General features: G+C 43.2%; 1 protein-coding gene across 4 annotated transcripts in view; it reads left to right on the top strand.

The window, feature by feature from the left end:
- Positions 1 to 16731, top strand: part of adcy2b (adenylate cyclase 2b (brain)) — an 82956-nt gene that overhangs the window by 18653 nt on the left and 47572 nt on the right. For all 4 annotated transcript variants that reach the window (XM_049602010.1, XM_049602013.1, XM_049602009.1 and 1 more), the window contains 3 exons: positions 899 to 1096; positions 12341 to 12502; positions 13344 to 13493. In XM_049602010.1, coding sequence (XP_049457967.1) covers positions 899 to 1096; positions 12341 to 12502; positions 13344 to 13493 — 510 coding nt within the window. The remainder of the gene's footprint in view (positions 1 to 898; positions 1097 to 12340; positions 12503 to 13343; positions 13494 to 16731) is intronic.

Below are 16731 nucleotides of genomic sequence, written 5' to 3'. Positions count from 1 at the left end.
TTGAGTATAAACAGGGGCAAAACAGCCAAAAGGAGACATGAAGTGACTAAAACAGGGGGAAACACAACTAAAAGAAGACATAAATTGAGTACAAAAAGGCCAAAACTACCAGTAAGAGCCATAAAATGACTAATAAGGGCGCAAAACCAAAAAGAGACATGAAGTGACTAAAAAGGGGGGGAAACAACACACATTGAGTATAAACAGGGGCAAAACAGCCAAAAAGAGACATAAAATGACTAAAGAAGGGGCAAACCAACTAAAAGAAGACACAAATTTAGTATAAAAGGGGCAAAACAACCAAAAAGAAACAAAAAAACAACTAAACAGACACAAAATGACTATGAAGCGACACAAAAGGAAAGCAAGAAATAATAGAGGCCCATTGTCTCATAATCAGCTCGTGATCTCTCTCACAGACTGTGTCGAGGCCGAGCAGACAGCCTGTCACTCAAAGCAGTCACGCCCTGAACTATGCATCATTTTAAGCCTTATAAGAATTTAAAGAGTGAGTTATATATACTGTTTGGATACTATGACAATTGGCTTCAAAGCCCGGTACACTTCCTGGGGGGCTGCTGTGTTTGTACTTGGAGTGCACGGGATTTAAAACAGAAGTGGGTGGGACCTCACCAGAGGATGTTATCTTAAGCCTGAAACTGATGTGGGTTGATCAGGAGTTGCTATATTTGATATTCATTAGAAAACTATTTATAGAAAAATCTCAGAATTGAGCTTCAGACTATTTTTGATCACGAGGAATACACACATCTACCCAAATGAGGACTTTCCTTCATCACAAGTACAGATAGTGACACGTTTTACTCACATGATACTCGCACTGAATATTCGTCTCACCCCGACTGATGATTATCTCTCTTTCTTCTTCTCTCTCCAGAATACAGAGGACCACTTGACATTCTTGATCACGGTTCCCACTGCTCTCTTTCTCTTCTTGTCCATCTTCATCCTCGTCTGCATTGAGTCGGTCTTCAAGCGTATGCTCGGCCTCTTCTCTCTCCTTATATGGGCCTGTCTGGTCACCATGGGTTACCTGTTCATGTTTTCAGGAGGGATACTCAGCCCCTGGGACCAGGTACATGAATCTCCCTGTGTTATGTGCGTGTGTGTGTGTGTGTGTGTAATACAACATGCAGATGCATCTGTGACTATGGTTTTACCTACTGTACTGTAAATAGGCTATAACAGCATTTCTGGCTGCACATATGTGGGAGTGCAATTAATTTCTTCGCTTGGCTCCACCCACTTAGTTTCTGTTGCCATGCCTGTCAAGCTTTCTATTCTTACATGGCACATCATGTAGTTTACAATGGTGGCAGATTTACCACTCAAAATCCTCAGTCATTCCCGAAGCAGTGGGCTCTTGATTTCAGACGGAGGCGGACAAAAGCAGGCTCCTCAGCTGGTGACCGTTGATTCAGTCAGCTGTAGCCACGTAGCTCATTGAGCAGCTAACGTTTCAATGTTTCTGTCTGACTCTGCCTGGAGAGAGAACTTTGTAGAGGGATCTTAAACATCCACTTGATGGCCGAGGCTGCTTGAAGCTGACGATCTCGATGATCTTTGTAAAAGATAATGAAATAAAAACCAGCACTGTTCAGTGCTGAGTTTACAGCTTGTTATCTCTAGTATTATGATTACGATAAAGAGAAGACCGAGACCAGCTCCCGCGTATTGAGGAAATCCTACACAATGACTGTGCTGTCTTTAACAGGGCTTTTTATGTGACCCATAAAACCACCAAACAATGTAACATGAAACACCCCAAGCCTGTGAGGTAATGCTGGGTTAGGTTACTACAAGGGCTGTCACAGGCAACAAAATTTACTTTATGAGTTTGACTTTAAATTTATGTTTCAACTCAGTGCTGCACTGCTGCGACAGTGAGGTCTTAAAACCATGACTTAGAGGTAGGAGACAAGTTCAGAGTGCTTATTCTGTCAGGTACAGTGTTTGTTTGTTTGTTTTTTGAAAGGATTACGATGGTCCAGGTTGAGAAATAAAACATGAGTGCATGTAACTTCTACAGGTCCGTAAATGTCCGTTTCACCCAAGCCACTACTAGAGGAGATGACACAATGCTGATTAAGCCGATCGGCTCCTCTAACATCTCGCGGTATTTTTCAATATATATCATTTTTAGTATACGTGTCGACCGGCGACATTCCCGCGCTGGCGCACAGGAAATGCATCCTCACAACAAGAAGGGAGGGGGAGGAAGAGCGGAGAGTGTCATAGCAAGAAGTAGAGCGCAGGTAGAAAGAGAAAGCAACATGGCGGAGAAGCGGCCGAGACACAGTTCAGAAGTGGATCCTACCACAAAGGCAAGTGTTACTCTGTGTACACGGTGTGTGGCAAGTGTTACTCTATGTACATGGAAGTGCCACCGGCTTATTAGTTGTAATAACGCATTATCCGCTGGGAGGCGACAGAAGTTACGCACTATAGCTTTAACAAACAAAAATACTCCATAGCTCCATTTACTCTGAGCTCAGCTGAAAATTGATGAATCTATCATTATTCTACTTTAAAAAAAAAATTCTTCCCTGTATGCTCAGCTTGTTGGTGGTAGTCAAACTCAAAGTACTCGAAGTACTCTAACCCAGTGATATTTTAATTCCTTTTGACACAAGGTGCAGATTACTTTTGACTTGTAAACTGAGTCGTCCAGAAGTTTTTTAAAGTGAAATGAGCCATCCAGCAGCGCAGTGGTGTCGTTATTTTCCAGTACAGCAGCTTGACCCAAAAAAAACATGTTATGTTCAAACATTTAAGCCGTTAACGCTGACACCCCTAGTTTCTACTAGTAGTAAGATCATTATCTGGACTAGGGATGCGCGTGATAAGTCGTCTGAATGAAATTAATTAGTGTTTTATTCATGTACAAGACCACTTGACTGTCATGCAACTGCCCGCCACTAGTGTGTGCTACAGAGCCATCAGACAGCAGTCCCCCTCCCCGCGGTAATGCTCGAGTACACTGGAGTTCTAAATTGGAGAGATGTCCTCTCACAAAACCAGCGCGGTTTGGCAGTACTTTGATCTAGAAAATGAATTCAGCAGCAATGAATCTTTTTGAGACGTCATATTATTTGTTAACTTTATGTGAAGTGTTGTCAGTGTTGGGCAGTAACGCGTTTCAGTAACTGCGTTAGTTTTGGCAGTAACTAATACTCCAACGTTAGTTTTTAAATTCAGTAACTCAGTTACCGTTAGCAAACGATGCGTTACACCGTTATTTTTGGCCAGGTTTTAAAACGGCGCGCAGCATGCAGTATTCCTTTCCCTTTCACTAAAACATTTTAGCCCTAAACAATAAAAGATAGTCAACTAAAAAGTTACTTTTCTCTGTAACGCATTAATGAAGTAACTAGTAATGGTGACTAGTTACTATTTTTCAGTAACTAGCACAACACTGGTTGTTGTCAGATAATGTGCAGGTTTACATTCATACCGCACGCAGCAACATGCCTCTCATTTCAGCTGAAATTTGATTATAATTTACATGTTTTATTAACTTTAAAGTGAATTGCTGTCATTTCTGTCAGATAATCTACAAGGTTCAATGTGCCCCACATTTCAGAGGCTATTTATTTATTTCAGATGTTATTTTAGTGGTTAACTTTTGACTGAGTTGCCATTATGTTCACATTCATACTGCACGGCGCAAAGTGTCTCGTATTTCAGCAGCTTTTAAAATCCAACATGGTTGTTGAAGATTGTGATTAAAGGCTTCAAAGGGCTCTTAATGCACACAATATTTTTTGGACAGTGTTTCAAATACTTAACAATTAATTCTGCTAAATTTTGACTGTTTTCTGAGTGTTTCCCTTTTTAGACTGGTCAACTAATCTTAATTAAAATTTTCGTTTAGTTGCCAGGAACATCCCTAATCTGGACATGCTTATGTTTACATCTTACATTAGAGCAGACTGTTAAATCCATACGTTGCATCTTAGTTTTGTATTTGTGGTTTTGGAGAAAGCAAAAAATAAGTCACCATTTTAAGTATCTATATATGTATAGTATCATATGTATAGTAAATCATCATTTTTAGTGCAGCCCCATAAACTTAATTTCAACATGCAGAGATATCCAAAGCTTGACGAGCCTGCCATACATGGTTAGTTACGGTTGCTAAGTTACGATTGTTAGGAAAATGGGTTAAGCAAATGGTCAGTTATTATTAGCAAAAACATGATGATCCATATGGCATCTATCTTCCATGAAGCCCAGCTCTGTGGAGTGCACTGGTTAAAGTGGTCCTGTTGTCAGATGCTTTAGTCGCTGCTCCTTCAGGGTTATCTTTAGCCTCTTTATTGTCTCTCTGACTGAAACGCTCCTCTCCTGGTCCGTCAGTTTTGGTGGGCAGCCCTCTCACAGCAGGCTTGTTGCCATGTTTTTCCCCATTTTCTAACAGTGGATTTAATGGTGCTCAATGGAAAGTTCAAAGTTTCAGATATTTTGTAGGACCTAACTCTGATCTGCGCTCCACCAGAAATGCATCCTCAACCTTTTGGGAGAGCTCCTCGGTCTTCATGGTGCCACTTGCTTGGTGGTGCTGGGTCCTTTCAGAACAGGTGTATTATGTACACTAATGATGTTTCTCAAAGTCAAGGATCCTTCCTTGGTAGGATGAGTCCTTCCAAGGACAGATCCTACAGAGGCAAGGCAAGAGTCCTTCCTACATTTGGTGAACACACATTGGAACAGGCAAACGAGTGTCCTCAGGAGTACGTCACATTGGAAAGCACAAATTACGAGGTCTCTGTCAGTGTTTTTTTATGCTTGTATGGTAAAAACTCCTGGAGATGTTAATGTCTAAATCCTGCCGAGCTCCGCTGGTGCAGATTTAATTGAAGAGGCCCCACCTTCACCTCCAGCAAATCATCCGCAATGACTTGTGGGTATTTTATAGCTGCTGAGGATACACATTTGCATCTTTGAAAATTCTCTGAATGAAGGACTCAGTCCTCAGTAGAATTTAAAGGATCCTTGACATTGGAACAGTCCTGAGGTGGGATTTGATGATCTAGCATCCTTGAAATTCAGTCATTTAAGGACCCTTCCTTGACTTTGAGAACCACCCTAAGATCAGGTGGACTGTACTTAAGTAATTATGTGACTTTTGAAGCTGATTGGTAGCGCCAGATCTTATTCAGGGGTGTCGTAAATACATCCATTTAAATTACAAGTTGTAATGTAACAAAATCGGAAAAACACCAAAGGAGTTTATGTACTTTTGTAAAGCACTGCAGCAAACCAACCAAATAACTGTACCTACAAAGGAAATGCACAAAAATATCACAGCAGTAGCAAGCTGAAGGCATTCTCCAGCTATTTATTATTACACTCCCACAAAGTTGGGGGATTCACAGTAGACAGATTAAAAAATGAATCAGCACAGATATCTTAGTTTCTGCTGGTCAGATTCCAACAACAGTGGAGCCCCTGGAATGCAAGCAGCAGCATCTTTTCATTTGACTTTCTCTGCCTGGTCAATGAAGCAAACAATAAATGAATACATGACTAAGAATAATCAAACCTGATAATAACAGTCTGACTTCTGACACGCTTATTTGTTTGTCTGATTACAAACGTGTGAGGAGTGTTCTTCACACATCCATCCATCAGTTTATGCGTGCCTTTGTATACGCTGGCATGACTGTATGTGTGTGCATACGTGCAGTGGAGAGCGCAGAGTTAATTCCACCTGTGACGAGTGTTAATGAGACCTGATGAGAGCTGGAGGTGAGCACATCAGCAGACAGACACATTAGTTTTCAGCGCCAGACTCCTTCTCCCTCTGTCTCAGGAATCCTATTTTCTCAATCTAGCGCCCTGTCCCCCCCTATTCATCAAATCCCATTTTTCTCTCTCCAGCTTCTACACCTGCCTCCTCCTCTACTGTTAAGACCCCCCCTCCTCCTCCACCCACCCCACTATGCCCAAATTTCCTCTTTCCCCTCGTCCTTCCCCTCCTCTCCCTCCCTCCCCTCTCTGTGGTGGAGATATTTTTATCATCAGCCACCTGTGAGAGCATAATCATTCTGCAATATTAATCACTCTATTCTGCTCCCATGACTCTCCCACTTATATCCCTATCTATCTATCTATCTATCTATCTATCTATCTATCTATCTATCTATCTATCTATCTATCTATCTATCTATCTATCTGTCTGTCTGTCTGTCCCTTTTGCCTTGTTTACACTGCCTCTTCAAGGTGGAAATTGCACGCTGTTATGTCGCCTCGCCGTCCTGTATAAAATGTACAGTCACAAAATGGTGGGACAGAGTTGTCTCGCCTTTCAGCCGGCATAGATAGTAACAGCGCCAAAACGATGTCTGTATGAACTGGACAGCCGGCAGGATCATGGTTGTCATGGGTATGATGTTCTGAGGACATGTTATGCATACGACCCACCGCAGGAAATTTAAAAAGTAGCTGATAGCAGTTAGCCGCTAACTCAAAGATGAAGAACAGCGAAAAATGTCTGCAGATTTTGAAAAACATGAGGTCTGTGAGCTCGTTACCCTCTGAACAGAGGGCGACATCAGATGTCATATAACAGAGACAGTAAATGATTGTTATCGCCATGTTAAGCCATTGTTATTGTTCATGAAGCGTTGCCGATGTGTACGTGATAAGTCACAGTAGAGGCTGATGCTGTCGTGTTACATGTCACAATGTCCTGCCTCTCTCCTCGATGCCGCCATGTTGTCTAAAATCACACACTGGTGTGGCATGATGTCGCTGTTGTTTGGTTCTGTGTAAAAATGCAAAAGTGGCATAAAGAAGGGACTTCAAAGCGGCTCTATGGCGTTGTAAGATATGTAAAAAGGGCATATGTGTCAGATCCATGGACGTATAAAGAGAACTGGATTCAGCATTGGAGGCGGGGTCCTGTTCATTCCTAGGAGGGAGGGACAAGGAGCGGAGTGAATGCATTTTGTAAACAACCAGCATGGCTACTGATTTTGAAACTGCGATGGTAAATGTGTTGAAGGAACTGGAATGTACATTTTCTTTAAAAGCAGAACAAACAGCTGCACTGAAAGCTTTTATTGAAAAAAAGGATGTGTTTGCCGTCCTTCCTACGGGGTTTGGTAAAAGTTTAATTTCCCAACTGGCTCCGTTGATCGGGAAAAAGATGGGACTCAGTGAAATCCCAGTGGTTCTTGTTGTTTCTCCGCTAGTTGCTCTCATGGAGGAGCAGGTCAGGGAAGCGACCAAGCTGGGAATCACAGCCATGCAACTCCGAGTCCACAGTGAGGAGGAAATCCACAAAGACGGCAACACTCTTTCCCAGACATCATCACAGCTTGTCTCTGCTACAGCTTGCTGGTCCATTTACAGTGCCGTTGTGCTAGCCTACGTCACACGTTTCGTTTACTCTGATTGGTTTTCCGTATTTCCAGTTGCGTGAAGGGGCACTTTGAGTGACTAGAGGAAATGTACACTCCATGTCCAGACCCATTCCCGTTTTGCGAATTGGGTCTGGACATGCCAGGCTACAAATTTGCATCCCAGGAATGACATTACATCAAGTACGTTGTGTAATTAACATAAAGTTACGGAGGTTAGGTTTAGGAAGAGAAACATGGTGAGGACATAATATTTCAGGAGTGATTTGGGGTTCAGTATCTTGCTCAAAGATTCTAGTGAACGACCTGCTCTACCTCCTGAGTCACAGCCGCCAGAAATGACAGCTGATATTGCCCCAAATCTTCCACATGGTTGGGCCCTTAGAATGGGAGCACTGGAGACTTACAGCAGCTGAGCTAACCTCCAGTTTAGCCCTCCAGTAACTTCAATGGGACTAAAATGATTTAATCATGTGGCTCCTCCAGACCTTTAAAATGTCATCAGACCTAATGGTTTGAATTGTGATGGGGAAACGATTAATTTCCTGGAAGTTATGACACCCAAGACAGTGTAGCCACTTGATAGTCGTTCGTTCACAATGAGAGTCCACAGGAAAAAGTCTTTTTGGGTACCATGACATCACATCACAGACCTGGAAGTTGTAATTCCACATTTGGCCACTATGTCAAATTGACTTCAAAGCCTGCCCACTCTGCTCCTGCACAGCTCCACCCTCTTGTCCAAATTTGGTCACTTCTGGCTCCAAAGATCCAAAATTGAGAACTCGACGCTTCAAAACACGAGTCCACAAACCAAGAAGTGATGCTGCGGTTGCTACATCAGTTATTTTATACAGTCTATTGTCTGTCCGTCTTCACCCTCTGTTCCTCTGAGACTTTTAGTTTACGAGAAGAAAGAGAAAGACAAAGGGAAAGGAAGGAGAAAAACAAAACTTGTTGGATAGCAAAAATCTGGTGGAAAAAAAAAACAGCTGGATTTGCAGCTTGCTCTCAGAGGGTTGGATTGATTGTGATTACCGAGAGAACAGCATGTCTGGTGAAGCACACAGAGCTAATAACAGTGAAGGCCTGAAAAAAGAGAGGAGGGGAGACGGAGATAGAGAGAAGCTGGTGCTCTGCTCGGTTATTCACTTTCAACCCCTACACCCAAAACACGCTCGCTTGCTCACCCTCTCTCTGTCAGCATACAAAAAAAATATCATGTGCACGGACAGCACAAGCTGTCTGCCACCATCTCGCTGCATTACCCTTTTAGTCTGAACTTTATTCAATTTCTGAAGGACACGGCTCTTTCCAAAAGGCAGATTGAACGTGGCTGCCACACCTGGTACCCCACGATCAAGACACAGTCACACTGACCTGTGTGTGTGTGTGTGTGTGTGTGTGTGTGTGTGTGTGTTGGCACATACTTAGAAAAGACGGGGATGTGTGCACCCAAAAATGCTGCCGAGCCTCTTATGCTCATAAATGCTTAAGTGAGCAAGGAGCAAACATTTTAGATGTGGGTATTCAAGCATGCATATCTGTGTGTGTATGGAGGCATGTGAGCGTGCGCTGCCTTTGTCTGAAACACAGGAGGGCTGTGCGCTCGGAATGAGGGAGAGCAAAAAAGTAATCGAAGAAGGTGAAGTGAGATGATGGCTGCAGCTCCCATCTCAGGGTGTTGGAGGGCATATTAGGATTCAGGCTGGAGTGTGTCTGGCTGCCTGCGTGGCAAACAGGAGCAGGTGACGCACCTGAAATTGGACTGCCATTCTCGATTCCCACAGCAGCAAAACAGACTGGACGCCACACACTCCAACTGCCCCCTGTCCTCCGTCTTTTCAGAGGTGGGAGTTCAGGGTTAGGAGTTGGAGGTTATGGCAAAATATGCAGGATCTTCAAAACACCACATCTGCTCCGACGTCAGTATCCTTCCCCGATGGTTCCCTTAGCAACAGAAAGCCTAAGCCTACACGAAACACCTCTTCCTCTGCTCTCTGTGTTCAGGTCTTCTTTTAGAAAGAACTCGGTCAACCACACAATCACTCCTATCCAATGTTCTAGTCATCTTTTTGCTTGATGAAACACCACACATCAGTGGTAGGAGCAATAAATTCCATGTAATGCTTCACCAGGTAACCTGTCACCGCAAATAATGTTTATTTAATGCTGATGTCATAAACACTGCGAGGAGCAATCAATTTCTGTTTGTATTTTTTTTTAGCAAATCTGATTCACTCCAAGCTATCACTCTCAGTAGATTCCTGTCTGCACACCGACTCTCTGAACCTGACAGACACAGGAAACAAACAGACAGACAGGAAGGTCAGAGTTCTTCTGGTGTCCCAGTTGAAGCTGTGACCTGTTTGCGCCGTTCGCCACCAAAGTCACCATAACAGGAAGGGGTGGACTGACAGCAGGGGAAGTGGGCGGGGTCAAAGCAAGAGGTGAAGGCACAAGGTATCAATGAGAAATGCACCACACACAGGAACACACACACAGATGGGAGGTCAAAAAGGCTTCGACGGAAACCTGGAAAGAGAGAGGACTAAATACAGTCAACAAGCAGGAAGCTCCATCTAAATATTATCAGCAGCAAAGGGCCCTTCCTCATGTGGAAGGAAATATTTCAGATGTCATTGTGTTACATTTCAGTATTTTCTCATGTGTTTACTGTTTTTAGTTTTTAGGCAGTTTTTCTCAGGATTTTGTTTTTTCTTATGCTGAGTGAGCAGCCCACCCATCTTCAATAATTTATCCTGAAATCAGCAGTTTATCGTCTGATCTCTTTGTAAAGAAGAGTGGGCAGCCCACTCCACTTGTATAAGTGTACTCTGTATTTAGGCAAAAAGCAGACAAGGTGGGAAGATGCAGAAATATACAAATCTGTGGTGGGATTCAACCACAGGCATTGTTGTGATCTATATTTAAACACTGCTGTGGTCATTTTTGGCATTAGTGCAGTGCGTGTATGATCATGCACATCAGCCCAGAATGATCTGACGTATGATGTTAGGTAAGGGTTCTCCCTGAAGGGCTGACGTTCTACCCAGATCCATCTGCCGTTTTGAAAGAAAGAGTTCCTAAAGGCTTGTTGAAAGGAAATGGTGTTAAAGCTCCTCACCTGCAAATATTTAAATATTTACCCATATTTCAAATGGTGTTTTCAAATGTAAATGTATCTTGAATCTGAAGCTGAAAACATACTGGCACCGCCCCTAGTACACATCGGACGCGTCGCACTGCAGCTCATTAACAGACAACCACACAAAGTTATTACTTCTTTTACCGAAAGATCTGTACTTCCTCGTCCTCTGCGTTAGCTTAAAATGATGTGTGGGCATCGACTAATTAAACTTGATTTCTCACCTGAAGAGTCGATCTCCAGAGCTTTGACTCGTCAGGCAATATCTTTTTGGTTTTAATGTTGGGATTGTGGGTCGTTTAACTCAGGATATTTATCGACCTCAACAACGAGTCTCTCCTCATCCAGTCAATTAAAATCAATAAGCTTTATTGGCACAACATTTCTTAATAATAATAATAATAAGTTAAGACAGTGACAATTCAAAAACAATCCATCCATCATCCAGTCTTTGGCACGCAGGAGACAGAAACAGCTAAAGAGTTCAGTTTATGCATCCATGCTGAGGAGAGGAGTCGAGCTGCTGTAGGAGCAGAGAAGAAGAGCTGCTACGGGAGCTGACATGTGCAAGCAGAGAGCGAATGGGGAGAAAATGCATTTACTTCAGGGGCAGCGAGGCTGGAAATTGGACAGTGGCGTAAAATGCCGTGGGGTGGTGGTCCAGGAGCGCCGACATGTGTCTATCCGCAGCCAGTGTGGGCTTGTAATTTAAAAATAATAGGGCCGTATTTTTTGATGTGGGGTGTTGGCCGACGGTGTGTTTTAGCCTTTAACCATTTCATTTTACTTTTGTCATAATTGATAATGTCACCATCACAACACCACCTGGTCTACTGAAGTGAGTTTTTTTGTGTGTGTTTCTTAATGGCTACGTGATACTTCCTGACCCTACTCAACCACTGATTAGTAAAGTAGTGATTTCACAAAATGCCCTCCCATAAAAAGTGATTCTGATCCTTAAATTTGTGGGTTGCACAATACTCAACAAGAAGAACATCTTCAGGGCTTGAAGTTCTCTGGCACGGTGCTGGATTTCCGGTGCAGGGATATTCTGGTGCAGGAATATTTTTTTCTCGTGAATATTTTATCATCTTGCCGTAGCAACAGTGATTTAACCAGTCGTTTTAAAGGAAAGCAAAGTGATAGTTCCAGCTACCAATGGTGTATCACATTACTCAAGGTAAACAAGGACTTCTAGCCAATCAGAGGCAGAGTAGGGCGGGCCTTAAGTTTTCACAGTCTCTCATTCAGTCACGCCACGGACACACCAGACGCAGAACCGAATTGTATTCTTCTTGTACCTCCACAGAACTGATGTGACACAACAGAAAAACATCAGCCGCTGTCATCGGGGAACGTCATCTTATTTGCTAACAGGCCACTGGCAGTTAACAAGGCAAATAGTGGCCAATACTGATGTCTGGCCAATAAATCGCTGTATTCCGTTCGTTGGAATCGTTCTAAAAGGTTTAACCAGGAAGCAAAAAGCGTTCTCCTATGGGGAAGAGCTGAAGAGCCCTATATGGTTCTGGTTGGCACCTTTATTTGTCAGAGTGTGTGTCCACAATAGTTATCAGAGCTGAAGCGTGATGGTGTTGAAAGTTTTGTGCCTGCATATTTCTCTGAAGCAGCAGCTGAATTATTTAACACGCTCTGTTTACTTAGATTTATAGACGGAGGAAAAACTGCAAAGTAGAAAAGTTATCAGAAAATATTTCACAACATCAACAACTTTGAGCAGATCTGGTTTATTTTAGGCAAATGTGTCGCCTCCTATCAATATCTCCCTGTTTCCTGTCTCCAGGTGTCCTTCTTCCTGTTCATCGTGTTCGTTGTCTACACCATGCTGCCCTTCTCCATGAGAGGAGCCATTATCGCCAGCGCCATCACCTGCTTCTCGCACACGGTCACCCTCAGCATCTGTCTGGCCTCCACCGTCACAGAGCTGGAGCCTCTCGTCTGGCAGGTAAGAACTGCTCATGTTAAACTTCACTGTTGAAATGCTCACAGCTTGTTAGCAGAGACGTCTCTGCTGTGAGCTTCCTGTTTTGATGGCGTGAATGATACTGCGCTCTTAGCTGCGGCACAGTTAGTTCCTCTAAACCACGTTGGTAAGACTGCTCCATGCTCGATTAAAAATGACAAAGTACAACATTTTAATAAGGCCCGGGCTGTAAAACAGTGAACCTATCGTGTATCATCGTGACACAGCACATTCAGCAAAGCCTCCAGAGTCAAATGAACTGCCTTTTAATGTACTCAGGGAACAGCTCTTTAAACTCTGTCTCACTGTTGATACGGCGGCACAAAGAAAAGTCTCATCACAAAACAGCAACCTCATAATGCTTCCAGTAGGACGCCAAACAACAAACATCACACACCAGTGAGACGAGTATTTACGGTGGAATACAGAAACATGTCGAGGTAGAAAGATAAAGTAGAATTGATTTTGCATCACATGCATCTCTGAGGCTGACACACACACACACACACACACACACACACACACACACACGTAGACACAGTGGAAAAGCACACGGACTGTAAAACATGCTGGGAGACACTCATCACCCTTGGTTACAGCACCAAGGACAACCTATTGATATGCAGGGCCACATTTTAAAGAGCCTGAGGTTGACATAGTGGTGGAAAAGCGCAGTCGAAGCGTGTGCCGTGGCTCCAGCCCTGTTTTACGACGTAATAATTTCATCTAACATGTTAGTGGACAGAGGTAGATAGTGGGAAAATTACATACACGGGCTCATCTGGAACTTTTTATTGTGTTGCTCTTTGTGTGTTTGTGGCAGATCTTAGCCAATGTGATCATCTTCACCTGTGGTAACCTGGCGGGGGCGTACCATAAACACCTGATGGACCTGGCTCTCAAACAGACCTACCAAGACACCTGCAACTGCATCAAGTCACCCATTAAACTCGAGTTTGAGAAGCACCAGCAGGTACACACACACACACACACACACACAAAGATGGAGCTGAAATGAACATGTGATTAAACTCTAGTTTCTGGGGATGTGTGTGACACAGTAAAGATGGTGGGTGCTCCTGCTTTTATACCTTTTACTGTTAATGTTTCATTACAAAACTACAAAATGCCAACACCAAGTAATACAGGGCCAGAATCACCGATATCTACAATGATACGATACTTTTTGTTTGTAAAAGGTGCTTTTTTTAATGTGGGGGAAGCAGTGCGTTATGATTTATGAGTTGAATTTTCAATTTGCGTCAGTAACAGCAAGTGATGACCAGCTACAGTTTGAAAAGGTAACCCTAATCAATGCTGAATACCTAATTTAACTAAAATATTAATGTGCCTAGGCTACTGTTATATCTGGATATTCCTCGTCAGAGTCTCTCTGAACAGACTCTGTCAGTGAACTCTCTGTCCGAGGTCTGGATGCTGAGGTGTTTCCCTCCTCCCTTCTTTCGGTTGCAGCTCCAAATTCTCTTTCTCATGTTTTTCCTCTTTCATTAAGTCATCACTGCTGTTATGTGTCAGATAAACTTGTCAGGCTCAGACATACTATCCACATTGAATGTCTGTGGACAGCTACGGTCACGTAGATGCACATGCAGTTCTATTCATAGTATAGTTAAGGGTCTGTGTCAGCCCCCAGCAGTAAATGGGAGGGCTGGGAGGTGAGCTTAAGAAGACATTGCTGGATCTGGAGTAAGAAAGAAAAACTCAACAGCAATGTCTCTCTAGAAGTCATGACCTGGTTACTCAAGATAATCCACAGACCTTGATGTCAGCAGGGTCATGTAGGGACAATTTCCTCCTACCAAAACTACACCCTACAACCAAATCACTGTGCTGAATGAAGTGTGCATCTACTGCTAGCTCACCTAGCACCACTGAGGTAGCTAACGTAACAGCTCAGGTGATGAGGATGACATAAATGTTTACATATCATGCTGTCATGATTATATTGGAGAGAAGGCAGACGTTTCTATAGCTGATATCTCCAACACTTGGCAACTCACACCAAAACAATTTGGACTGACAAACAGCTTTACAGTTCAGGGGAAAAATGTATTGTTAATTTAATTTAATTTACATACTTATACTTTGGGTTAAACTGTTCCTTTAACTCATTTATTCAGACTGTATGTAAAGTAGGGCAATGTGTCTCCACTCACCCCCACTGTGCAAAAATGAAGCTAAAATGTCCCGGATACAACTGCTGCCATCTTGTGAGTCTGTGCAGTAGTGATATCCGCGGTGTGAAGTTCCTGCTCATACACCCGTCCGACCAATTGCCAGCAGCAGCATTGATCATGGGCACAACGGGCTTAGCATAGCATCAAATAACTAATTAAAACCAAACTTATGAGAGAAACAAACACTTTAACAAACATTAGCATGATTAAAAGTACCTTGGATGACAGAACCCATCTTTGGGAACAATTTATTAAATGTGCACTTTGGGTTGATCAAGATGTTTTGGCTTCACTTTTAGGGTGCTGTCATGTCGTCCATCTTTACATACAGTCTGTGCCTGTATACTCAATGAGTTACTCCTTTTTTTTAGCTCTAGGAATGGCAGTGTTGGTCCGGCAGTAGGTTGGTTGGTTCTCCAACTTTGTTCCAGAGTGACACGTCTAAACTGCTGGGTGGATTGTGTTCAGGTTCCCCTCACATAGTATTGTAACAGATTTGGTGACTTCTCATCTCGTGCCATTATCAGGTCAAAATTGATTTTATTTTCATTACAACCTCCTCAACCTTAGCTTTTTGTTGAGTGCTAATCAGGAAGTGTCAGCGTGCTAATGTGCTAATCTGATATGGTGAACATGCAGTATTCCTGCTTCTTCTTCTTCTTCTTCTGGCGTATGTCCTTAGACCTTCAGCTCCATTAAGTCAAGCCAGTCCAGTGTCTCATCGTCCAGGTCAATTAGACCATGATAGCCATTTGGTGGCCGATGTTTGGGGCAGCTGGTTATCATGTGTTCCACAGTTTGTAGTTGATCCCCGCATTCGCAGTGGGCACTGTCCATGAGACACCATTTTTGCATTGCTGCCCCAAAGCGTCCCCACTCCACCTGTCCTCAAGAGAGGACTGCGGGTTATCCATTGTTTTCAAGGCAGGTGCTGTCCGGGAATGTCTGTGGGGTCTCGAATGTAGTGATGGAGCCTTGATGTGTCTACTGACGTCCACTGGTCCCTCCATTTTGCCTTGACCCAGACCTCCCTTGGAGGTATTAGATGGTGTTGTATGGAGCAGTTCTTCGGCGTGTGTGGCAAAGGGTCGCTGGGACTTGGGACGCAAGCACTGTGGTGTCTTCGTAGTGATCTCGTGGAGGAGGTGGGATTCACTCGCCTGCGCCTTTCTAATGAGGCCACAAGGCCAGCGTGGCTGCTTCTCGTCTGGCCTCAGCTGATGCGATACCACTGAGGACAGGCGGTTAGTTTGTTGGGGTGGCTCGTATAAATCCAGAGACAGTCTATAGGGTGTTGTTGAGTGCGGTGGCCAGCTTCATGGCATGGTGGGCTATTATTCCTGCTAATCATCAGGGTGTTAACATACAGGTAGTCACTATTAGCATGCTGACATTAGCTCAGAGCTCAGTTTCATAGCCTCACAGAGCTGCTGGCTTGGCTGTATTCCTCTCACTCTCTGGATAAGAGCCCAAATTCATTTCAAACTTGTGCTGTTTCATTGCCAACAAATTTCACTCCTCAGTTCTGTCAGGGACGAGGATTTGGTAAGTTGGTCATGTCTAAAGAGGCATTATGCAGTGACATTTGCCTGACATTAACATCTTCGCCCTGACATTAGCCATTCTGTCCGACCAGGGAAATGACACATACAATAAAACATTAATAAGTGGTGGTCCACTCAGCAGAGATTAACTGGGATTTTTTTCTCAAACACACAATTAAACATTAATATATAATTTTTAAATTTAAATATTACAAGAAACAACTGTTAAAAATATATATTTATATTAATTTTATTTTTCATGTTACACACTTTCTAAATATGTTTTCTTTGCTAGTAGCTGGTGTTTGAGCAACGGGAAATATTTACCTGTATGAACAATCTTCATGTTGGGTACGTTCACTGGCACTTAGTATGTTTCTGTGTGTGTGTGTGTGTGTGTGTGCATGTTTCAGAGTGTGAGAGGATGTGCACAAATGCCAGTGCATCACTAAATAGTGCCAAATCTCAT

This window comes from Epinephelus fuscoguttatus, linkage group LG17 (assembly GCF_011397635.1).
Source record: "Epinephelus fuscoguttatus linkage group LG17, E.fuscoguttatus.final_Chr_v1".
Taxonomy (NCBI): Eukaryota; Metazoa; Chordata; class Actinopteri; order Perciformes; family Serranidae; genus Epinephelus; species Epinephelus fuscoguttatus.
Note: the sequence above shows the minus strand (reverse complement) of the source record. Positions and strands in the feature narration are given on the sequence as shown.